General features: G+C 47.2%; 1 protein-coding gene across 2 annotated transcripts in view; it reads left to right on the top strand.

Moving 5' to 3' along the window:
- Positions 1-25,853, top strand: part of PTPN3 (protein tyrosine phosphatase non-receptor type 3) — a 112,945-nt gene that overhangs the window by 63,286 nt on the left and 23,806 nt on the right. For both annotated transcript variants that reach the window (XM_049636052.1, XM_049636062.1), the window contains 8 exons: positions 620-792; positions 4,394-4,528; positions 7,343-7,519; positions 16,638-16,824; positions 17,027-17,104; positions 18,179-18,235; positions 19,265-19,421; positions 22,289-22,449. In XM_049636052.1, coding sequence (XP_049492009.1) covers positions 620-792; positions 4,394-4,528; positions 7,343-7,519; positions 16,638-16,824; positions 17,027-17,104; positions 18,179-18,235; positions 19,265-19,421; positions 22,289-22,449 — 1,125 coding nt within the window. The remainder of the gene's footprint in view (positions 1-619; positions 793-4,393; positions 4,529-7,342; positions 7,520-16,637; positions 16,825-17,026; positions 17,105-18,178; positions 18,236-19,264; positions 19,422-22,288; positions 22,450-25,853) is intronic.

The following is a 25,853-nucleotide window of genomic DNA, read 5'->3' as shown; positions in this document are numbered from 1 at the left end:
TTGGAAATGAGGACACCAGAGCTCAGAGCAAACTAGGACTAGAATCTGGGTCTCCTGACACCCCCCCCCCCCATTGCAAGATCAAAGGTGGCCCCAAAATGCACAACATGGTAATATAACATGAAAACAGAAAACTTACACTCAGGTAGGATGAGGGTCAAGGAAATGATTAAATTAACTCCGTGCTCAGGGGAAAGCAAATAAAGAAATCCAAAGGCTTATAAAATCTCAAGTTTCAGGTAAGTGGAAGACATTCTTCAGGAGAGATTTTCCCAGAGCTAAGTTTTAAAAGAAATGTATCACACAGCCTTTATCTGGTTGGTCCAGATATATCCAACCTAGGAATGTAAGCACATTCCAAATCAGAGTGTTCATGGAGAATCACAAGTGATAATAAAGGGGAGAGCCAGGTCATCTTTTCCACAGGAATAAGATGCTTAACAGATCTTGCTCCTGAATAGTCCTATGACACTGGTGTCTCACCTAAGGCATTTTGAAGCTGGTTTTCCACATTCTGTTACATCTTCCCTGATGACCACTGATGCGGACATAGAACATCTATGCACCTTTGCCCTTTCATCTGTGCAGATGAAATCTCTACTGTGCTTTTTCCTCCCAGACTGAATCCAGGGAACATATTGTGGCCTTCAACATGTTAAATTACCGATCTTGCAAAAACTTGTGGAAATCCTGTGTGGAACACCATACATTCTTTCAGGCTAAGAAGCTACTACCTCAGGAAAAGAATGTTCTGTCTCAGTACTGGACTATGGGCTCTAGGAACCCCAAAAAGTGAGTATTCTTGAGGGACAGTATCCACACTAGAGTGAGATGTGAATGTGTCCTGGCCACTGCTGGGTAGAGGACATCCTCGGGGGAAGGGACGCCATCATCCAGGGACCCCAGGCGCAGAGCTGGAGCTGCGCAGTTCAGAGTCTCCCCAGGGGCAGCAGTGTCTCTTTCCATGCAAACTCAGATACTTCTATTCCTCTGCTTCCTTTCTGTCTCCTCAACTTTGCTGCCCCTGGAACACCCAAGCAGCCAGAAATGCAGCTGCTCCTGTACCGTGTCATACTAAAAGAAGCAGGTGGCAATGACTCTGAGGGTCGTCATGGTACCAAGACAACCCCTCCCACCATCTGTTACATCCTCCCTGATGACCGCTGATGCGGACATCCCTAATAACGAGTGAACAGAAATAATGCTTCCCAGGGGCATGCCTGGGTGGCTCAGTGAGTTAAGCATCTGACTTCGGCTCAAGTCGTGATCTCACGGTCCGTGAGCTCAGGCCCCACGTCTGGCTCTGTGCTGACAGCTCAGAGCCTAGAGCCTGCTTCAGATTCTGTCTCCATCTCTCTCTTCCCCTCCCCCACTCACGCTCTGTCTCTCTCAAAAATAAATAAACATTAAAAAACAAATTTTAAAACAAGAAAGCTTCCCAGAGTCAAGTGACTTTGGGATATGCTACTTAGTAACAATCACAAAATAACAGTAATAATGAGAACTGCCAGTTGAGTGTTTACTTGGTACCATGCGCATACTTAATTATATTTAAGTATAATTAGTATCTACAGGAATCATATTAAAAAATCATATTAAAAATGTTTAATGAGTAGTACAGTGGAAGAAATTACTCTTATAAAATTGTAACTTTAGATTACAATGTATTCCCTAAACTAATCATGCAGTTTATATTTTTTGTGTATTTATTCTAAGACTGCCTTCTCAGGACCAGATACAGCAGAAATCATTTATCAAGTTATTGTAAACTATTGGTTTGAAAAACTGCTCTCATAATTTTGCATTGTTGTTGAAGTGGCTATTACTAATGAAATAATGCCCCTGTCTGAGCCATTATCTGGTATGTGGGACTGTATCACACAATTCCAGTGACTTTCCTATTATGTTGATAATCATTAGGTAGCTTTTTATAGATTCAATTAAGTAGCGAATTAATGTTAGTAGCAGTGGTAGTATCTGTGATGCTAAGTGCTCTCTCTCAGCTTCTGATAAACCCAGAGCAAATATATTTTCAAAGTTTGCAGCTCCTGTAATATTGTTTCTAGTATTTTATACTAATTCAGGAGCTATTACTGAAGACGTCACAGACATAACTTACTGGAATATAGTTTTTACATTAGCTGAACCTAATCCTTTGAGCCAGCTGATAGGATTAGATAGTGAGCAGTTGAAAGCATGGACCGTTGCTAAGAAAACTGAGTTCAAATTCTACCAGTGTCACTTCAATTCAGATGTCTTTGTTTCTGTAAAATGTAGCCAACATGGAGTTGGGGGTGAGGTGGGGCATTTTGGTCCCTTGAAACAAGCTTGGGGCGCTTGGATGGCTCAGTCCAGTGTCCAACTCTTGATCTCAGCTCGGGTCATGATCTGAGGGTCATGAGTTCAAGCCCCACGTTGGGCTCCATGCTGGTGTGGAGCCTACTTAAAAACAAAACAAACAGAAAACCACAATCTTTCTGTCATCTGTCAAGATTTTGTGGATAAAGAATTTAGGAAAGACCATGTAGTAGACTGGGATTTCTCAGTGACAGGCAACTGGTGGCTGGGCTGGGCTATGGATCCAGGATGACTTTGCTCCCATGCTTGATGGCATGATGGGAAGGCTGGACTCAGCTGGACCCTTCACTTCATTCTGTGTCCTCTGGGCCTCGTCATGTGTGCTCTCCAGCAGGGTAGTAGATGTCTCATGCAGAAGTTCAGGGCTCCGACCACCTAAGGCAGAAGCAGCCAGCCATCTTAAAGGCCACGTCCAGAACTGCACAGCTACTCTTGGTCAAAGCAGTTACAGGCCAGCCCATATTCAAGAGACCAGTCAAAGAAGAGCTGTAGCCATTTTTAATCTGCTACTGGGGGTCATTTGGGATATTGGTGGTTCATGGCACAGGTCATCAGTTCATTGCTGCTAAGACCAGCTTCAGTGCACTGCAGATTTCAGCCCTCACCATCTCCATTTTATAAATGAGGAAACTGAGGCATAAGGTTACATGATTTGCCCAACCCTAGGGATACATCTACATACTTGCGTGTTGGGCTCCCTGATAGAAGTTCCACATAGAAGAAACTTGTTCAGTATTTTGCAAGCTTAAGGGACAATGGAACATTTTTTTCCCCAAAGGGTATCTATTAATAACCTGTGACACATACTTTGGGGAACTACAACATCAAACCTTTGAATCATCTAGCTTGTCCTCTTGTTCTGAGGCAGCATTCTCAATCAGTGCTAATTTGCTCTCTGATATAGATTCTCCCAATGATGTTGCTGTGAGTGTTTTGATCGGGGTAACAGCAGTATTTCTTCCTGTAAATTAGTACATTGACATTCTAGGGCATGTTTCGTGTTCTTTTGGGTTTTTTGTCCTGCCTGTTTTTTGTTATTGCTTGTTTGTTTGTTTGGCTTGTGAGTTTTAGGCTGCAAGGAAATGTGTGCAATTTTTTTTTTGGTGTTTTTTTTTTTTTTTTTTTGAGAAAAAGAACATGAGTGGGAGAGGGGCAGAGGCGGGGTGGAGGGAGGGGTGGGGGGAAAGAATCTTAAGCAGGCTCTACACCCAACACAGAGCTTGACATGGGGCTTGATCCCATGAGATCCATGAGATCCCATGACCATGAGTTCATGACCTGAGCCAGAATCACGAGTTGGATGCTTAACCAACTGAGCCACGCAGGTGCCCCTGGAATGTTTTAATAAGACATTAAAACACCACTGAAAATTTAGGAATAGCAGAACTGAGTTTCCTAGCTGACTTCAAACCCCATCCTTTCAAATAATTCATTCTCTGAGGGGTCTAGGTAGCTAAGATTTAAATTCTCTAGGTATAAGTAAACACAAAAGTTAGCTTCAGGGAGGCCCTTTCTTAGAACGTAGCATGGCATGTTCTTAGAACCTGCCGCTGTGAAAGCATTTTCTCAGGCCTTCTCTCAAAGAGTTATCTGTGATTTACAGCTAATGGCCTCTGCCAGCTTGCATGACGAAGAAACCTTCCTGGAAGGATGGTTGACGGTTGTATTCATGCCATTGTGAATGAAGTGAGATTTCCTTGGAGTTAACTTGAACTGCATTTCTGTGCTATCCTGATAGTTCCATAGTGGCATGGTTTGGTTATATTGTGGGACCAGCTTTGTTGCTTGCAGTAGTAAGGCTCAAGAAAATAGTTTCACCAGAAGAGAAGAGATAACCAGGAAGAGCCGGGACAGAACGGAACCGCTTTTGACCTGCGTACCTCTGACCCCTTGTAACCTTGGCTGGTGTCATCCCGGTGCTCACCAGCCGCCCACCGGGGAGGGGGAGCATGGTTAGACTATTTGCTTCATTTACGCCATGATTTCTTGTTGAACGCGTCTGTGTAGAAAGTGAACCTTGCTTCTGGTTTTTCAGGTCTGTAAATAACCAGTATTGCAAAAAGGTGATTGGAGGGATGGTGTGGAACCCAGCCATGCGGAGATCGTTATCAGTGGAGCACTTAGAAACCAAGAGCCTGCCTTCTCGGTCCCCTCCTATCACTCCTAACTGGTACGTATTCGTTTTTTTTTTGCACCACCCACTTTCTCTCTCTTAAAAATTCAACTTCATACGTTTTCCCAATATAGGCATCCTGCAATCAGAGTTTATGTTTGTGTGCTTGCTTGGTGCAAAATTAACAGTTTACTGTTGTTGTGAAATATGCAAGCCTTACTAAACATTTTCCTTAGTGTATAATTCTGGGATGTTCTCTTTTAAAAACTTATTTGGGGTGGGGGGGGCGCCTGGGTGGCTCAGTCAGTTAGGCGTCCGACTTCAGCTCAGATCATGATCTCACAGCTCCTGAGTTGGAGCCCCACATCAGGCTCTGTGTCGGGCTCTGTGCTGACAGCTCAGAGCCTGGAGCCTGCTTCGGATTCTGTGTCTCCCTGTCTCTCCCTGCCCCTCCCCTGCCAGTCTCTGTCTCTCAAAAATAAATAAACATTAAAAAAAAATTTTTTTAATTTTTTTTTTTTAACGTTTATTTGTTTTTGAGACAGAGAGAGACAGAACACGAACAGGGGAGGGGCAGAGAGAGAGGGAGACACAGAATCTGAAACAGGCTCCAGGCTCTGAGCTGTCAGCACAGAGCCCGACGCAGGACTCGAACTCACGGACTGTGAGATCATGACCTGAGCCGAAGTCAGACGCGTAACCGACCGAGCCACCCAGGCGCCCCCCAAAAAATTTTTTTTTTAAATCTTATTTGGTCTGGGGGTGCCTGGGTGGCTCAGCCAGTTGAGTCTCCAACTTCAACTCAGATCATTATCTCACTTTCATGGGTTCGAGCCCCTGCATCAGGCTCTGTGCTGACAGCTCAGAGCCTGGGGCCTGCTTTGAATGCTGGGTCTCCCTGTCTCTCTCCCCTTCCCCCATTTATTCATTTAATAAATGAATAAACATTTATTAAATGAATAAAAATTTTAAAAAAATTTTTTTATTTGGTCTGAATTTGAGAACTACAGCCTCCTGAAATGCCCCTTTTGGGAGTACAGTACATGCTGGCATACTGATGTTCTGGGAAGTCCTGTGATAAGGAAGCATGCTGAGCTTTATTTAATCTGTTTTCCGTTGACATCGCACGAAATAAACTTTGGGAAAGCCTAGTAAAGGTATGCAATGTAGGATGCAGGATTCTGAAAAACAGTAGCTAATGCGCTTGGGGAAGTAGCCCACCGACTTTTTAATATGATGGCTTGAAAGGAAGGAAGTGGCAATTTGGCCAAGTGGGAATGGCACTGATTGTATAACTGTAGCACCCAGACTCAGATTTTGGCTCTTCTGTTAAATTATCAAGTTTCTTTACCTCTCTGGTCTCAGTCTCCCCATGTGTAAAAAGGTTGTAAAAATCACCACAAATGATGTAACAGTGTGCGGGTGCTTTGTAAGCGATTAAAAGAAATCAGATGGAATTAGTATCATTATTTTATTATAATGTTCCTGAGAGACATCAGCCCATTTTTGTGAATGCCTCCAAAATGACCAGGTATCATCAGCGGGAGAGGGAAACCCGGCCAGAGGCACTACCCCAGCTCCACGCTGGAATTAAGAGTATGGCTTTCTGTTCATTTCACAAAAGACAGGGTGGGCCTATAAGTTACCAAGGACGGATCTTCTAGGACTAGGGGAGATTCTAACCCGCACAAAACGGAGCTGCTGTGCAGGGTGGCTGGGTGAGGACCCTCCCCCGGGGGCCCAGTGCTCTAGCCAGAGATACTGATGGTATTTAGTGTTAGAAATCACATATGACTGAGTAGATTCGTTTCTTGGTTTCCCACGATTTAGGCACTTCATCCTAAAGTGGTAGATTTATTCTGTAAAGTAGCAGCTTTGTCTGCAAGCCTCTTAGGCACTGATGCCAGGGCCCCAGAGCAGAGGCCCAGGACAGCATCCAGGAGAACAGCGGGGTTTGATGTTGCCACACCCGTGGCCTGGAGCTCTTACTGCTATTTATAGGTCCCCTCCTGAGGAGTCACGAGCCTTTCTACCCTATTCTGGACACAGTATTATTGATTAGCAGAGCCCAGGGGGAATGGGAATAGTGGAGGAGGCCCTGACAGTCTCAAAGAGAAATGGCTCACAAAGAAGAAGGTGGAAAAACTGAGAGAAAATAAAACTTAGAAGGCTCAGCAGCCTGGGATCACCCACTGCAGGAGCCGATGCCCAGGTGCTTCCCCAGGCGTCCGGAGATCATTGCTTCATTTGGTTCATTCTCAGGAGCAGGTAGGTACAGCTGAGGCCTGGAGAGGTGTTGTGACTTGCCTGCAGCCACATAGCTAGCTACTGCTGCTAAGCCCACCTAACAGGGCATACAGGATATATTTTTAAAAGCAAACACTGCTTTTTGGATCAAGTGAAATTCACATGAAGGGATGTAGTTGAAATAAGGTTTCAGTTTTGCCAAAAACTGTACTTTGGCTTCTAAACCCTTTATTTATACTGGTGCTCAAATGACTCTGAAGAATTGATCAGTAGTCAGTATGGTGTGTTATCTGTGCATTGAGAGCTTGAGTCCTCCTGGAAGAATAGCTCCCTAAGTCAACACTCACCGCTTCCCAAAGGGCATAAACCGCTCTCATCTGCCTACGTATACAGTCAACGCTACCGTCTTGGGGGCTATACCATGGGGCTGAGAGTCTTGAGAACCCACATGGCCCTTGGTGGATTCTGGTGTAGTAGTGGGTTAACTGGTTCTTAATTTCCAACAGCGTTAGCCAAGGCATCCTTGGAAAGGTCAGGGCACAAAGCCAGATCGCCGATGTCTAACGAAGTTTTTAAGTGCAATTTGCTTTCGGGACTTTCACGCTCGGCCTCTCTCCCACGCAGGCGAAGTCCTCGGCTCCGGCACGAAATCCGGAAGCCACGGCACTCTTCCGCAGATAACCTTGCGAACGAGATGACGTACATTACCGAAACTGAAGATGTGTTTTACACGTACAAGGCCTCCCTGTCCCCGAAAGACAGCGATTCCGAGGTTTCTCAGAACCGGAGCCCTCACCGAGAGTAAGAAATGTGTTGTTCTCTTCTTTGTATCTGCTTGTTTTGGCTGTTGAGGAATTTGCTCAAGCCCAGATGGCCATTTAGGTCAAGGGCTAGAGCCTGCAGCCAACACCCTACGGTGCTCTCTGCCAGGATGACGGCATAAGTCAGACTGTCCGTTCCGCCACAGGACGACAAGCTGTGTGCCTGAGGTCTAGAGCTTGCACTCATTTTTGTCTGTGACAGAGACCTACTCTCCACATATGTGTTGCTCCCTTGAATAGTCTCTAGTTCGTGAGCGAAGCCCAGGTTAAATCAATTCACATTCCAGGGGCATAGATACGTTAACTGCTGGGGTATTTCTCTAGATTGCCAAAGTTTTACCACTGCAGGACTTCTAGATCACTGGAAATATGCTTACTTCTACCTGTCCACAGAAAGCCTTCTCAGACCCACAGCATGCCCTCAAGGTTTGCTTTTAGATGAATTGGGAGTATAAAGCAAAAACATGCATAGAACATCTCTGAAACTTTGTTAACTTTTGGTCAACAGTTTGCATTAAGTTCCTTGTATGCCCCCATCTTCCTTTTTATAAATGTGACAAACTCCCTTCACATCTCAAGGCCAGGGGAAAATGTCTCTCCGAAAGCACTGGCTTGAGTTCTTTTATTATTCAATAAGGTATATCTAATTCACTAGTTCTCTTTTCATCTTGCTTACCAGGGAACTCAGAGCTCCATGTTAGGTTCAAGTGCACTGGCTTCCCTTAGCCCAGGTTTCCGATACAGCCCCTGTTTCTTTTCCTCCTTGCCTTATTCATGGGTCTTACTTTTTTCTCTCAATGAATTCACAGTTCTCCCATATCTATACATTTTAGAGTTAGCTCCCTCAAATTTTTTAAAGTAGACATGATCAAAAAGTGACATTTTAAGCTGAACGATGAGAGAACTGGAGCAACCATTAGGAAGTCACCCACAGGCACTGGGTGCTCATTCTGTTAAGTCCCATACTGTACCCGAACTATAGAAACATAATGCCTCCCTGAACAGCCCAGGATTAGCAAGAAGCCACTTCAGTTAATCTGTAAATTTTTACCACTCTAGCTGCTAGGCTTAAAGCATTAAACGCATCCTGATTGTATTCTAGACATCGGCAGGTGAATTGCAAATCTTGCTTCCCATTTATGTGTGAGGTTGTCACCTCTCTGTTGTCTCTGACCGCAGCAGACATGGTTGCCAGCTTATCTGTGTTCTTAACACCTCTGGTTAAATAATCCTCCGGTCGTTATTTCCTTGTGACCTGGGCTTAGATGATGCTTTTGCAGAAATGATCAGTATCTCTTGCCCCAACTTGCAGCTCCGTTGAAGTGACAGTGTGGAAGGGTATGAGTTCCTTTGTGGGACCCCATGGTTTTGCAAACCTAGATATACAAGGCAGGAATGCAGGCGTGCATGAATTGAGCCAATTTGATTCTGCGATGGGCTTCTGTGGCTTTGGGGAAGGTGAAAGAGTGTTTAGGAAATGCACCGAGGGCTCCAGAAAGCTCAGTCACACTCCCCATGTCAGCCCTTCCTCTTGTGGTATGTAGTCCCATCATGGCGCTGGGCAGTATCTCGACTTCCCCTGGCCAGTGCAGTAGCCGCTAGTCACGTGTGCCTATTCAGATTCAAAGTACTTAACATTTAAATGCCCTCTTCAGTCATCCAAGCCTCATTTCAAGTGCTGAAGAGCCCCATGTAGGTAATGACTACCATGCTGGACAGCGCAGATAGAGCATTTCCATCATCACAGACAGTGCTATTGACAGTACTTACCAGTGCGGGCTAGGAGACGGATTGTGTCTGGTGGGGTGTGCGTATTTTAAAGGGCTGCGTGCATGGCTGAGTGCAGCAACGTAACTTCTGTGCCTTTTGCTGCTCATTGAGGGGACATCAAGGGGAATTAGACAAGTCTTTGCGTTAAGGGGCCTCCAGTCCAGTTGGGCAGATAGCACACAGTCAGCTTTCCTCCTTGCATCTTCTGCCACTTTCGTAAAAGGAAAGATTTGGGGAACGGTCTGAGGTCCCATGTCAGGCTTTCCTCCTGTGGTCTGCCACCACATCATGGAATCATGCAGCAGCTAGACCCTCACAGTCCAACACAGGAGCCACAGTCCACGTAGGGCCATTTAAATGTATGTTTTTTTTAAGTTAGATTCAGAATTCACTTCCTTGAGTCCCGTTTGACTCAAGTAATTTTGGGCCCTGCACACCCCTAAACACTGCACATCAATTCTGAAACTCTTGCATGAGACCTCGTAAGGTGGGTCGTCCTGGGGCACTTTTTCGCTGCAGCTGAATGTTGAACGTAGTGGATAGCGACTCCAAGGCAGCCTTCCTTGTCGCGGCTTTGCACCAACAGACATCTCCCAGAGTCAGGTTAGCGGCCGGGCGTTGTGAGTGGGGTAAGCAGTTGAAAAATGGCCACCCCTACCGGACCGCTTCCTGCTGGCAGAGCCAGCTGCACCCTCCCCAGGAGTCTGGGGTCCCCCACTGTCCAAGGCAAGCAGGAAAAGCCGGTCTGTACTTGGTGAGGGGGGGGGGGATCCCTATTGTAGTTGAGTTTCTGCAATGTGTCGAAGAAACGTGTGGCATGTTTTATACAGCCCGTTTGTGTTAAGAGGCAAAAAGGAGTGTTCCGTCAGAGAAATCGGATGAATAACATCACAGGCGGTAAGTACGGAGGGTTCCTTGTAGAAAGGAGAAGTAAGCGTAACATTCTGTACCCATGTAAACAAGAAGAAGAAAGAGAAGGGAAGAAAAAGAGCAGATAGACTTTGGCTCTAAACCCAGGGTGGTGCGGCTCAGGCTCTCCGCACGTTATCTTAGTGGGTGAGTCACTCTCCGGGTTGTTCCGTATTTATAGCAGCACAGCAAAGTTGATGATTATAGTTATGAATCCTTGGCAGTTTGCTTTGTGCCCGAGTCGGCTGTAGTCTTTTGTTAACTCCCAGGTTTCTCTCGGCCATTCCGTGTCCCTTTGCTTGCTTCAGAGTGAAGGCCGAAATCTGCAGCAAAGGAAGTTTCCTTCTTGGCAAAAACAAAAAACGAAACAACAACTTACCATTCCCTACCACCCAGAAAATGTGGGAGGGGAATCTCCCTAAAGGAAAAGTGACTTTGCAAAGCAGAGATTAAAAACAACTTCTGCAGGGGCGCTTGGGCGGCCCAGTCGGTGAAGTGCCCACCTTTGGCTCAGGTCATGATCTCATGCTTCATGAGTCTGAGCCCCGTGTCGGGCTCTGTGCCGACAGCTCAGAGCCTGGAGTGTGTTTCAGATTCTGTGTCCCTCTCTCTCTGCCCCTCCCCCCAAAAGATAAATAAAAAACATTTAAAGATTTAAAAAAAAAACAACTTCCGGGGGTGCCTGGGGGGCTCAGTTGGTTGAGCGTACCACTTCGGCTCAGGTCATGGTCTCAGGGTTCACGAGTTCGAGTCCCACATTGGGCTCTGTGCAGACAGTGAGGAGTCTGCTTCAGATAATCTGTCCCCCTCTATCTCTGTACCTCCCCCCCCCCAAAAAAAATAAACATTTGAGGCACCTGAGTGGCTCAGTCAGTTGAGTGTCCAACTTTGGCTCAGGTCATAATCTCACGGTCAGTGAGTTCGAGCCCTACATCGGGCTCTGTGCCAACAGCTCAGAGCCTGGAGCCTGCTTCAGATTCTTTGTTTCCCTCTCTCTTCCCCCCATTCTCTGCTCATACTCTCTCTCTCTCTCTCAAAAAATAAATAAACAAACAAACATTAAGAAAATCAATAAGAATTTAAAACCACAAAGACAACAACAACTTCTGTGCCCTGAGTGGGACTTCAGAAATGCCTCTCTGCAACCACATCGGCAGTGCAGAATGCCGTCCGCCCTGTCACCCAGTCGCCCCGTTGGGGATGGGGAGCCCTCCTGCAGTGTGGCAGCCTGTTCTGGTGTTGGACAGCCCAGTTGTCCAGACTGTGTGGGAAGTGTCCTTGATGCTGACCCAGCATGAGCAGGGCCGTCCACAGATCCCTGCCTGGAGCTCTCATTTCTGATTCTACCCGATAACCCCATCTACTCTCCTTTACACGAAACGACTCCAGTTCTGTCAGCCCCTCTCCACCCCTCGGCCTGCTAGTCACTGTTCCCTGAGCACATCAGTCCTACACTGGCCAGTGGCACACAGATCTGTGTACATCTGAGGGTCTCTGTCAGAGGAGGCCAGCCAGCGACAGGACTGCATCAGCAGTTTTGTGTCTGTTTTCCCTGCACGTTGCCTGTCCTTCACCTGGCGTCTGTCCACATGCATGTAGACGTATGACTGATACTTGAAGCCCCAAGGAACCCCAATCTCCACTCATCGTCTCCCTGTCCAACCTGTGGCTCCTCCTGTGTCTTGGTGAAAGCGGCCACATTTGCACCCTGTTTGCACCCATTAGAAACTTCCACCATCCTGGACTCCTTCTCTTCCACCGTCCTCAGCTAGGCTCTCCCCTTGTTGGTCTTCCTCCCGAACATCTCTTGAATCGGATCCCTCCGCCATCCCACTGCACGCCTGTGTCAGCCACCGTCGTCTGTCACAGAGACTGGTTGTGAAACCGCCCTTAGTGTCCTCCTGACTTTGGTCTCTCCTCCTCCCAAACCATCTTTCGCAAGGCTGAGAGCCTTATTTTTGTGAAATCTGTGCCCCAGCACGTCACTCCCCTTTGCTTTTTCAGAATCTCATGCCTCTGCATGTGCTGCTGTCCTGTCTCTTTTGTCGTTAGTAGTGTTTGGCCTAGACCCCCTTCTGCTTCCCCCCCTGGCTACCTGTTCAGACCCTTCCTAATTCATCTTTCGAACTCCAGGCACAGTTCCCTCTCCTCTGTGAAGGCTCTCCTGGCCTCCCACCATACCCCAGATGCCTGAGCGTCGCCATTGCAACACAATGATATTACTTGATTATTTTTATGCTTTTATGTCTTCTCCTTGACTAGACAGTGAGCTCTTTGAGGGTAGAGGGATAGTGCCCTGCTGACCTCTCCTTCCCCCACAGATCTGGCACAGTGCTTGAGACTTAGTACCTATTCCGTGACTGTTTGCGAGGTTGGACAGACGGTTACATGCAAGCCCCAACGTTGTCACAGGGGGATGCCCCCTCTGCCACCTCCACGTGAGGTGCCCATATCCTCTGAACAGCATCACACGGCGTCTGTGTTAAAGAAGAAATCAAACGGATTGACTTGGCCGAGTTTGGGTTAACTGTCATCCGTGAGCACAGCCGTGTGGTTGAGGCTACTGCAGGGCCAGGGCCTCTGGCAGGAAACTCTCATCAGAGAACTCAAGCATGAATTAGCTGAATTTTAACAAGTGCTTTCTTGCCTTTGAGATGTCTTAGTATCTGAGGGGGCAGCCTGAGGTGGGGGACAGACGCATGACCCATGATTTCATTAGTGAAGAAATGCAGAGCCCAGAAGGGAACACGTCTGCACCAGAGTCCCTGAGCCACTTCAGCAATTTCTTCAGTTTAGTTTTGATCTTGGGCCCTTGGCTTTTATTACAGAGATAAGAGTATCGTGTGAAGAATGTCTCTATATCATAAAAACCCACACTTGAAAAGAGGACTCCATTTGTTATTCGGTGAATCTGATGTAAAGATAAAATCCATGTGGACAGTTTCTCCGGGAATTTTATTCAAAGGACACATTGCATTCTTCTAGCCCTGCATAACTCCCCTTTTGGCCACAGCTCAGGAACATCAGCATCTCCTGAGAGCTTGCCGGACATGCGGACCTCAGGCCCACCCCAGGCCTGCTGAATCAGAGTCTGCATTTTAACAAGATCCTCAGGGGACTCCTGTGAATGTGCTATTCTCAGCAGCTCTGAGCTCGCAGAAGCTGAGAACTGTGTAGCCCATCTCTTCACCTCTGCTCCCAGGTGACTGGGTGAAATCTGTGCTCTTCTAGAGTAATTCAGTCAGTCCCGGGTACTTGAGTAAGGTGGTTTTCTTCTTTGTTCACTCAGCGTCTTACCTGAGCACTCGCATGCCCGGCCGAGTGTTACATGCACTAGGAGAGGAAGAGAAAGAGGACGAAGGTCTCTCGCAACCTCAGGAAGCTCCTAGACTCCAGAGAGAAACACGACACCAAATGGCCCCTGTTCTGTCCCACCCCCGTAGAGACACCACCTCACTGGTAGCTCAGTTAGAGCTGGGAAACCCTCCATGGAGCACCACTTCGCTTGCTTTAACAGGCTTAGGGTGGACACCCTTGTCCTTTTGTAGGGTTTAGGGAAGAGCGGTATACAGGCATCACACGGGAGTCTTCCGTGGGCAGTTTTAATTTTTTTAATATCGCTTCTCTTCTGACAAGTGAATTCTGGCATGGCTTTTGTTTCTGATACCTGTTGTTGGCATTTACAGTTTTGAAGCTTCTGGTTCCTGAGGGTGAATACCCTTTGGTCTGCCTGTCAGCCAGTCTGTCCCTGTCCCCTCTCTCCCCAGGGAGCCGAAGGTGGTCCGTCCCTCCCAGGCTGCTCTGGCTTCCAGACAACAGTGGCAGTCTCCTCTGTGTCCCCCCTCCTCTGACAAGTGCCCCCTTCCTGCCTCAGGGACAGACCTCTTCTGTTCCCTCCCTCCCCAGTTATTGGCCTCGTCAGCCCACACTGTCTTCTTGCTTTGGCTCATCCTACCCCTTTCTTCACTCCTTTCCCTGGAACCCAGGTCCTACTCCCCCCACCCCCTGTAGCTCCCCTTATCCCTCCTCATCCACTGGGCTCTCCCTCAGTAGCACCTCACATCCTGCCCCAAGGAGGGAGGAAGCCCGCTTGGTTTGGCATCTTCGCTCGTGGCTTCCGTGTGCTGTATCCAGCTGCCACCTTCTCATTACTTCTCGTTTGATGTCCTCCTCACCATCTGTCTGTCCATCCTCCACGCTGAGCAGAACGTTACAGCAGCCTACAGGGAACGTCTGTACATAGTTGATCAGCCAAAAAAAATTGTCATATGTTTAATAAATTGCTCTCTAAAAGTAACCTCCATCCCTACTTAGAAAATAGGATTGGGCACATAATGACTTTGAATATATTATTTTTAGCACTGTGGGCTGTGTTAGGTAGACGGTTACATTTTATACTGAAAAAGAAAAATACTTTAAAACTTTATATGATGCAAGCCACACATTCAAAATGTAGAAATTAAATATAATGAATATAAAATTAGAATTTTACTGAAATTAGTCTGTTCTCTTCTGCTCTGTCACCTGGCTCTTCTGGTTTTTTGTTTATATGCCCTTCACCCTTTCTGTCACTGTCACCCTCTAGAGAGCCTTCCAAACATTTGAAGAGTGTATGCTATTTGCAACTTCATATTAAGGGTTCAGCTCCACCCCTAGAACTGGAAATAGTGTTTCCTAAACCGGGTTTGGCTCGATTTTTGTCTGGCAGCTGCCAAGCAGTTGCGATTCTTGCCACTAGGGGGTGCTCTTGTAAATGTTAAACTGGCTGAGTTACCCTACTTGGGGGGAACTTTTTTTTTTTTTTAGTTTTAATTAAAGTCTCTTTCATTTCAGTCTGAAAATCTACCACTGGTATACAGCTTCACTTCCAAAATATCCTGTGTCTGAGATGCCTTGCCATCCATAGCACCCTTCCCTCACCCAGCAACTCGAAAGCCATAAGGCCAAACTCTTCGCTTGCATATAGCTGTTATTTCTGTCACTGAATTTTTATATTCACATAAGTTGAGATGGTGAAGTATTGTGTGACTATGACACAGATTTTAAATTTAAAGTAAGATCATTTGAACTTGCTAGGGAACAGAGGAGCCCTGATTTAATGAAAAATCCATAGACAAGGGTTTAAGAGAAAATTTTAGTGAGAGACAGCAGGAACTGTCTTTTGTGTACTATGTGTCACTGAATGCCTCGTCTCCTCACCTCTCTCATGACTTAAATCTGTATGAGGTTAGAATGTGGCAGAGTCTGTAGAAGGTAAGGAAAACCCTACGTTCTGTAGGCATTTTAAGGCATCTCTCGCTAGGCACGTGGCTCTGCAGGGGGATAGTGTGGGTGTGCATGATGCAGAGAAGTCAAGTGTCCTACACGTCAAGTGACGGCTGAGATGGTTTCTCCCTGTGGCCCTGTGAGCTTAGAGAGGTAAGGGGGGTGGGGAAGGAGTCTTAAGAGCAGACGTGGCATGGCCTGGAGAAGAAAGAGATGCTCGGGGACCCAGGTCCACCAGCTTCTGTATGTTAAGTGAGGGGGAAGCTGTGTGTCCATGGGCAAGTCAGTCAGCTGTCTAGACCAGTTCCTTCATCCGTGAAATGGGAGTTGGACCAGAGGACTGCAGAGGTCTGTTTGATTCTAGTAGTCTATAATTCTCTAAGACAGCACTTCCAGGAGATCTTCCTGTGATAATAGAAATGCTCTGTAACTGTGTTGTCCAAAACGGGAGCCACCAGCCACATGTGGCTCTTGAGCATTTTTGAGATGTGACTGATACAACCAAGGAACTTCCAGATCTTCAATGAAATTTGAAGAGCTGCAGGTGACTAGTGGCTACCATATGGGGCAGTGTGGCTCTAAGATGAGGGAGGACGTTGATTGGAGAAAAAAAAAAGAAGGATAATATCATTGGAGACAATTAATGGAGGTCACAGGCAAATAATGCAGACTAGGATTAATATAAATGGTCTTGAATGTGCAATGTTAGTCCCATTTTTGGGGGGTAGCCAAGAGTCCTACTGAAGCAGAGCTAACAGCAGGAATGAGATGGAAGGAGAAAGCTTTCAGAAGGAATGGAGACATGCGTCTGAGTGAGCTCCGGTAATTAAACCACCAGGGTAGCCAGGCATGTTTCCCTGTCACCTTCTAACGCAGCTGGGAAGGGAGCTGAGTTTTCAGCAGCTCCTGGATCCTCCCTCCCCTCCTGCCCTTTATCCCCAAAACTAAAGGTGATGACATTTAGGCCAGATGAGGGCAAGGGCAGCCAGTGGACCCCAGGTGGGCCAGAGCCCTGGGGTTGACCTTTGGAGCTCTTCTGAGTGTGCAGGAACTCATGACAGCCCTGGGATGCCAGGCCTCCACAGCCAGTAATGCTTGCTGTGCTACAATGTTAATCCAGTTATTAAGATATCTCCTCCTTCCCCATGATGAAGGAGTCTGTCCGAGAACAATCCAGCACAAAGCTGCCTGACCCAGAAGTCATCCAGTTCTGTATCTCCATCTTCAAATGCTCCGGGCTCCTGCTCAACAGATGGCGTCGATCAGCAGTTCATAGAGGCCTTCCACAGGGTGACCAAAGGGGGCTCCACCGAGGACTCCAGCCAGTACTACTGTGACAAGGTGGGTGAGCTTGGGTCCTGTGACCAACCAGGATTCCCTGTGCCGTAAGTCACGTCACGGGCAGTTTAAGTAGTTAGAACTAAAAGAAGATATCTCCTCACGTCACGGGCAGTTTAAGTAGTTAGAACTAAAAGAAGATATCTCCTCACCACCAGCTGGAGAGAGAAGTAACATAGTTGATCATTTTTGCAACGTTTTCCAGAATGATAATGGTGATGGCTACTTAGTTTTGATCCGCATCACGCCAGACGAAGATGGAAAATTTGGATTTAATCTTAAGGTATGTCGTGTGTCTTTATAAGGAAGTTGTATGCTCTGGAGCAGTCTTTAGGTGGCTTTTAAACTTCCCCCAGGGGTGTGCTGCGTGCCTCAGTCTAATCTAAGGAAACTAGGGAGTTTTCTAATATGGCCCCAGAGCTGCCTGACACCAAGGACCTACTGTGTTCTTGGTGTTTGCTGTGCACTTCTTTATATCACCTGATAGCGTTCTTCTCATCGGGGAAATTGGTATTTTTGAACCCATCTTATAAATGCGTATACCAAAGCTCGGAGATGACACACGGTCAGCAAGCAGACCTGCCTCCAGAAGAGGGGTTTTTCGGGGAGCCTGTCGGCATCACTGAAGCCAGTGAGAGAGAATAACAGTTCAAGTTGGAGGGACATTTACAGGGCCTTTCCCCATCTCTGCCTGCTTTTAGGCCGGGTCTGCAAACTGTGGCCCACGAGCCACATCCCATCTGTTTTTGCAAATAAAGTGTCATTGGAACACGGACACACCCATTCATTTACGAACGGTTTGCAGCTACTTTGGCACTCGGGCAGAGCTGAACACTTGCGACAGAGGCCTCTCTCCCAGACCTAAAATATGTCCCCTCTGGCCCTTGGCAAAGCTGACTAACCCCTGCTCTAGAGCAGAATGAGGGCAGGTGATCCCTGCTGCCCAAGCCCCAGCTGCCACCAGGCACTCCCCTTCCTGTACCCCAGCACCCTGCTGAGGCCCTGCCCTCACAGCCTGTGACTGTCTCTACAGCTTTTCTCTGCTACATGGAAAACTCCCTTTCCAACAGCACTTCAAGGCTGTGCGTGCAGAGCCCTCTGGGGACGTTTGCATTTTTTAAAAGGAAGCACACCTGAGCGCATCTTTAGTTCGTGATGGTAGTGAGAGGCTTCTGAGCAGGCTTCTGGTTACCCCACTAGACCCCGAGGGGTCAGGAACCTTGTGTGCTGAAAGAGTGCCCTGGGATTAGAATAGGTTAAAGTGAAGTATGAGCCCCTCTTGTGTCTGCAAGTCTTTGTTGGTATGAGCTATTCAAGTGTTGTTGTTGTTGTTGTTTTTAATTTAACACGTTTATAGGGAGGAGTGGATCAAAAGATGCCTCTTGTGGTTTCAAGGATAAACCCAGAGTCACCTGTAAGTTAACACATTTCATTATTTCCTACATGTTTTTTTCCGTTGAATCTAACATTTCTGTTTCTGTGTCCTGCTTCTTTACCAGCAACAAAGAGTGTGTGTAAATGCATGCATAGAGATGGAAAGAAAGAACGGAATCCATGTTTTTTTTCCCAGAACTTTGCTGGTCAGTGTAGCACCAGCATTACCTGGGAGCTCATTAGAAATGCAGGATCTCAGGCCCTACCCCAGACCTCCTAAACCAGAATCTGCATTTTTACCGAGATCTCTGGGTGATCGGTGTGCTCATTCAAATGTAGCAGTACTCTCAAGAAAAGGAAACTGAGGCACAGAGTTTGCTGTTCTGCTCACTCTGGGCACATGGACCCACCATCCCACCACCACCACTACTCTGCCCTCTGCCTTCTGTCTAGGCTTCCTCGGGAGAGCATTTGCTTTTTTTCTAGAACAGGGTGCACCAAAGAGTCGCTGTGTCTCCTAAGAAAGTACCGGTTTGGAAGTTTTACTCTTAAGTGGTCCTTAAGCCTGTAGTTTACTTTTTCTTGCTATCATGACCTCTTTGAATTTAGAGGGTCTCCATTCCTACACTAGTCCGTGTGCTGCTTCTCTGCGTGCTAGTTTCTGCCTTTGGTGTTACACTGTTTCTCCGATGCAAGATAGACCAATACTTTCAACTGACAGATCATCTTCTAACAGCACATCAAGAAAACAAAAGATCAGGAGCCTCACAGTACGTTACAGTACTTAAGTGAAGGTTGGCTACCAGGGAGAAAGGGCTTCAGTAATTGCCGTAGCCTTATTCTGAAAATGCTGCATAGCTTACGTCGTGACGAGCATCTTTTTCAAATCCCACAGCCAGCGACCATGTCAGCCTAGTAGTGGATATAAACATAGTTTTATAGTTTCTTCCCCAAAGGAGAAAAGAACTTGAACGTGGTCTTAAGTGTTTGGGCTCCGAGAGCATCCGAGTTCTACCCTTGAGGATTGTGTTATGGTAACTGAAGAAACTCGCTTTTCCTCTCCACCCAGGCGGACACCTGCATTCCTAAGCTGAACGAAGGGGATCAAATTGTGTTAATCAATGGCCGGGACATCTCAGAACACACCCATGACCAAGTGGTGATGTTCATCAAAGCCAGCCGGGAGTCCCACACACGGGAGCTGGCCCTGGTGATCAGGAGGAAAGGTAACTGCCACCACAGGAGAGGAACCTCAGGGCCTTCGCAAAGTAGGGCCCTCTCGGACCCGTTTTGTGGTTTTGAAAATGTTGAGCCTAGGGCGCCTGGGTGGCTCAGTCAGTTAAGCGTCCGACTTCGGCTCAGGTCATGATCTCGTGGTTCGTGAGTTCAAGCCCCGCGTCGGGCTCTGTGCTGACAGCTCAGATCCTGGAGCCTGTTTCAGATTCTGTGTCTCCCTCTGTCTCTCTGACCCTCCCCTGTTCATGCTCTGTTTCTCTCTGTCTCAAAAATAAATAAACGTTAAAAAAAATTTTTTTTTTTTTTTAAAAAGAAAACGTTGAGCCTTGTAGCCAACATGGGAAAATCAAGAACCAGGATGTGGGACTTCTCACTTGAGAAATGTGAAGCTCTGCCCACGCGGGGCCCAGCCCCTCCTGGCCAGTCCTCTGGAGGTAGGTGGGACCTACCCACCCCCTCAGTGCAGGACCTGAGCCCTGATTTCTTCCAGGCTGGCTCCCCCACATCCTGTACCTCTCTTTGTTGCCCGCCCGCCAGATGTTTGCATTTGGGGTCAGGGAGCAAAGGGTCAGGTTCTGTTTAGGTCAGTAAAGTAGAGTCAGGCAGGAGCTTGGCTGTCTCAGAGTGATCCTACCTCGACCTCTCCTGGGTTAAGGGACCTTCTTACCCAGTCTGTGCCTCAGTTCCCTCTGATGTAAATAAGGGTGACAATAAATCACTCCATCACAGGGTTCTTTTGAAGATGAAATGCTTATCCTTGGAAAGCAACAGGATGCTTCCTGATGCCTGGTAGGCGCTTGAAGGATGGCCTCTATTGAATACCGTTGTTGTTGTTGTTGTTGTTGTTGTTGTTGTTGTTGTTGTTGTTAAACAGTAAGCCGAGTCCTTGAATCCTTCTGCCCAGTTCTAAAATGCTGAAGGTGAATGGAGTGTGTGACTCGAAGCCCTGGCCGCACACCTGTGTTCGGCAGCACAGGTGTAGGCACGGCCCTAGACCCCCGCACACCTGCTTTCCCTCTGTTCCCTTACATCTCCAAGCCCAGAGCTGTGCCCTGCCAGCTCTCATCCCTCCTCCTCTGGGAGGCCTTACCAGATCACTCCAGATCCCTCCCCGCTGCCCCCCCACAACCGCCCCATCCCCACTGAACCCCGATGCCACGCCCAGCCGCAGCAGGTGTTCAGGAGTGATAGTAGCTGATGTCTGTGCCACACCAGCAAAGGGCCTCGCACTGTGTAAACTGCTTTACATAACACTTTTGTAGAGTCTGTATGACATCTCCAAGTGAGGGAATGAGGAAACCTCGTCCAGAGAGGTTAAGTTGCCCCTCGGCCCATGACTGTGAAGGCTGCATGACGGGAAACCAAGGTATCCAGTGATTGGGGGTAGGCCTTCTCACACGATGCCCCGGGGCATGCTGGCCACCACAGGGGGCAGCACTTCAGTACTCGGGCCAGCCGGGGAGGGGAATCCTCCACCAGCCAGGTTTGAGAAGCTGGCACTGGTTTGAGAGGCAGAAGATGGATGTTTGTAGACTCTTAGAGAGTGGCAGTGCCACTGGTTGGCACTCTTGATTTCAGCTCAGGCCATGATCTCGAGGTTCGTGAGTTCAAGCCCCACATCAGGCTCCATGCTGACTGTGCAGAGCCTGCTTGGAATTCTCTCTCTCTCCCTCTCTCTCTCTGCCCCTCCCCTGCTCGTGTTCTGTCTGTCTCTCTCTCTCTCCCTGTCTCTTTCTTGCTCTCTCTCAAATAAAACTAAACATAGAAGTAAAAATGAATTGATGAAAGAAAAATAAACAGCACAGGGAGTAGACCAAACAAATCACATCCTCACAAAACAGCAGAAGAGCTACGCTTCCCTGGTCTGTGAAAAGAATGTGGTCTTTTGGATCAGAGAGATGTGGACTGACTGGATTCCTTTGTGTCCTCCTGCCTCTGCCTGCCCCGAAGAGTCTGACACTTTGGACACTTTGGACAACTTCTTTAACCTGATGGTCGATTTCCTCATCTGTAAAATGGGGACCGTGGCAGCTGGTTCAGCATTCGGTTCGACTGTGTGGGCAAATGCAGACATTGTTTTCCTTCTCCTTTCTTATTGTCCTGAAGGCAATGGGGAGCCACTGAAGGCTTTTGAGTAAGGGAGTGACTTCCTTGGGTGGAAAGGGAAAATTCAAAGATGATCCCAAAGTTTCCATTTTGGGAGATCAGAGAAGAAAGTGGCGATGGACAGAAGGAGGCATGTGAGAGTAGACAGGAAGTTAGTGTCAGGGGTAGGGTTGGGAGGGGACTTGGTTTGTCTTTACCCATACAAGTCTGATGTGAAGGGAGAATTTTTACTGAAGAGGGAGGACCAAACCCGTGGGAGGTGTTAGGACTAGATACATTTAGTAATAAATGTATTTAGGAGCCTCCTACCTAAAAATGGCCTTGAGGTAGAGGTTGCCGGACTCCATGGGACAGTGCTGTCATAGTGTATCCAGGAAAAATGCATGTTTTAAGGGAGTAAATGAAAGGGACCTGAGAAAGAAGTGGGGGAGAGAAGAGATAGGTGGAAGAATAACCAGGTCAGAGAGAACATTCTTTCCCTTTCTCCTACCTTTGTCAAAAGGCTCTGAGTACAAAACGCCATCATTTAAAACTAGCCAGAAAGATTAGCATGTCATTTTGTATAATTAGCACTTACTGAATCATTCAAGAAGTAGTGTCTTTGGTGAAAATGATTACCATGTGCTTAATCACTTAATTAGCTGTTTTAAACTATCTGCATTCAGGTGTCATAAGTATAATTTTTTTTGAGGAAACGGATCGACGAGAGTGTTCTGCCCCTGCCAGACACCCTCTTTCTTGCCCATTACAGCCGTCCACTCATTCACTGACATCAGATCTGAAGATGAACTGAACCAGCTGTTCCCAGAGGCCATTTTCCCCACTTGTCCAGAGGGTGGGGACACCTTGGAGGGATCCATGGAACAGCTAAAGAAGGGCCTTGAAAGCGGGACAGTGCTGATCCAGTTTGAGGTAAGAGACCATGAGGGCTGAGGCCTTGGCCCGGGCCTCAGTGCCTCGATGGGCTGCTCAGTGGCTGCTGAGTCATCTGAGTCACCAGGCGGCCTGAGCTCATGGTGGGAACACAGGCGGAGCTCCGAGGGCAGGGTGGCACTGCAGGCCTGGAAGGCAGGGGATAGGACAACAGCTATTGCGAACTCTACCTCACCCTCTTATCTAGTAACACTCGGTAGTCATGGAGAATCATGTCAGGAATCGAGGAGGAGGGACTCTGAGCGTATTTAGCTGCCAACACAAAAGCTTGAAACACACAGCAGGAGAAGGTGCTGGAGAGGCAGCGTGAGTGAGCCCCAGAGGGGTGGTGGAGAAGGTCATCCCTGACCCCAGCAGACCCACTCCGTAGTTCGGAGCAGGTCGTGTCATCCCAGGAAGGCAGAGTGGCTGGCCTGCCCAAGTCCTCTGGACCTGTGTGAACAGGAGTAGGAACAGAGTCAGACCCTGTCGTCCTTCCCCAGGAGGGGCCTCGAATCACAGAATTGAGACCATTGACAAAGACACATGCAGAGCCCCCACAGAACAGGGCAGAAACAAAGGAGATTTGGGTTTTAAGTCCATTGTATTGATCACTAACAGAGTGAAAATGGAATGTGTTTATCTTCCACATTTGTTAGAAGTAGAAGAAGAGGAGTTCATGCAATAAAACAGAAGAGCACAAAGAAGCCTAAAGTAGACCGTTATGAGAAAATAGGGGGTGCCTGGCTAGCTCAGTCAGTAGAGCATACAACTCTTGATCTCGGGGTTGTGAGTTCAAGTCCCATGTCAGGTGTGGATATTATTTAAAAATAAAATCTTTAAGGGGTGCCTGGGTGACTCAGTGAGTTGAGTATCCAACTTTGGCTCAGGTCATGACCTCATGGTTCTTGGGTTCAAGCCCCATGTCAGGCTCTATGCAGACAGCTCAGAGCGTGGAGCCTGCTTCAGATTTTGTGTCTTCCTCTCTCTCTGCCCCTTCCCCGCTCACACATACACACAAACTCTCTCTCTCTCTCTCTCTCTCTTGAAAATAAATAAATATTAGAAAAATTAAAATCTTTAAGAAGTGCCTGGGTGGCTCAGTCGGTTAAGCGTCTGACTCTTGATTTTGGCTCAGGTCATGATCTCATGGTTCATGAGATCAAGCCCTGAGTGGGCTCCCCTCTGACAGTGTGGAGCCCACTTGGAATTCTCTGTCTCCCTCTCGCTCTCTGCCCCTCCCCCACTCTTCTCTCTCAAAATAAATAAACTTTAAAATTAAAATCTTAAAAAAAAAAAGAAAAGAAAATAGATCATGATTAACGACAACATACACAGTCTGGATTCACAAATTAGGAAAGAGTCCCAGATCAGATTCAAAAGCACAAGTCAGCCATAGCAAGGGAAAAGTCACAGAAGCAAAACTAAGAAGTTTGTTTGTCAAATGCATGTGATCGCATATTGACTCAGGAAAGCTTGAGTAATGTGAACACAAAACAGGAAAGAATGCAACGTGAAGAGACTTAAGCAAAAGAAAAGTTTATGATGGTATAAGGAATAGAATGTAAATAAAAAAGATTATTAGAGCAGTGTGTATCTGAACAACAGTAGAAAATAAAAACCCACAAGTGAAAGGTGATGATAATTGACCCCACCCTGGAAAACAAAATATAACTCCCTATTGTGTGGAAATGAAAGCTGGGGAAGAGAGTAGAAATAATCTAATTACTTGGGTAGAAGTGATAGATATATACTGAGTATCTACAAAGAGAAATAGCCCTTTTTTCCAGTGTCCTGCAAGAGGCTCTATTGGCTTAAGTTCAAAATGAAATATACATTTTAAACACTGTAAAACTCAACATTTTAAAACCCTCTCCAAAATAATTGAAACAAGGAGAAGGTAAAAGCCAGTTACAGAATATGGGTTTTATTTGTACTGGGCATTGGAGGGGATGGGAAAGGTGTGGGGGGGGGGGCGCCATGGAGGCATTGATTCATTCAGCAAGTGTATATTAGGTATTTCATTCATTTCAGCAAGCGTATATTAGGTATTTACCATGTGCCGAAACCACTAGATCAGGAGCACAATGAGGGGAAGGGAGGGTTTCTGGTCCTAAGGAGCTTACAGTCTAATATTTGGGGGATGTATCGTGAGTCCCAGAAACCACTAAAGACCAAGGTAGGACAAGCTTTCCTTATGTAGGATGTATGCTCTGTAGGAACTAGAGGTAAGGGGGTTCCGGGAGGTCCTCTGGGGTGAGATATATTGATAAAGAATGGGTGGGATTAAGTGTGGAGGGAAGGTCGTTCCAAGAAGGTCACAGCCTGAGTGCAGACTAAGTTCCTAAGGTGTCAGGTAGCACAGGGAAACAGGCCTCCCCGAGTTGAGCAATGCAACACAGAGTCCTGGGAGAGTCTCCAGGCGATGGAAGTCCTTCCATTGCGCACCATTTGTCCCCGATCAGATTGTCCACAAGGAGGCACTGTGGGCTCCCAAAGAGGGAACAAGAGCTCGACTGTGGTTCTGAAACCATGCTCCAGAAAACCCCCTCCACTCAGCTGCCTCCACTTTCGTTATTCATATGGGAATCCCACAGAAGATCTTCCTTACATGCTGTTCACTGAACTTCACTAAGAAGTTTATAAATACTTGAGTGAGAAGTACCCACTATCCCTGTGGTTCTGAGGAGTGTCTCTCCAAGGGTGATACAGTCACCACCTGCATGTGGCCTGAGGAGCATGTTGAGTGGGGCCCCGCCCACAGCTGCTGGGTCAGCCCTCCTAGGTGCTGCTGCTCTGCACAAGATCCTCAGGAGGATTTAGTGCACAAGGTGACCTAAGGGACGACAGAGTAGAGATTGTACAAGAACCCCTGTACCACTGTTACCCACCCCAAGTGGGTATATAGGGTGTATAGCTGGACTGTAGCATGAGGAATGGAGAACACAGAAATCTTAGGGTTAAAGTTTAGTATCTACACACTTCATTTATATATTTTCTAGAAATTGAGTAAGGAAACCATCTTTGTAACTAATATCTTTTGCAGAGGAGAGAACACCAGAGCTGCTCTGTGATGGAGCTGGTGGGGTACATGGAGCCCTGCCTCTTCAGTCTCCCCACACTGCCCCCCAAGGAGCCCTAGAGTGCGGAAAGTAATGTAACAGTCCAGGTTATGGGGGGGTGGGGGGAGATGTCTCCCACAGCTGCTAGAGTGGAGGGATGCTCAAGGAAGCCAGATCAGACAGGAAACCACTACAAAGGGAAACCTTTAATTGAGCACTTAGTATGTGGCACGTGCTTTATGTGCCCCACCTCACAGAACTGTTATCCCCACTGTGTAGATGAAGGATCAGATCTCAGCTTAGTGCACAGTAAATGGTTCAGCCTGATTGGAATCCGACAGG

This window comes from Panthera uncia, chromosome D4, assembly GCF_023721935.1.
Source record: "Panthera uncia isolate 11264 chromosome D4, Puncia_PCG_1.0, whole genome shotgun sequence".
In the NCBI taxonomy this organism is placed as follows: domain Eukaryota; kingdom Metazoa; phylum Chordata; class Mammalia; order Carnivora; family Felidae; genus Panthera; species Panthera uncia.
Note: the sequence above shows the minus strand (reverse complement) of the source record. Positions and strands in the feature narration are given on the sequence as shown.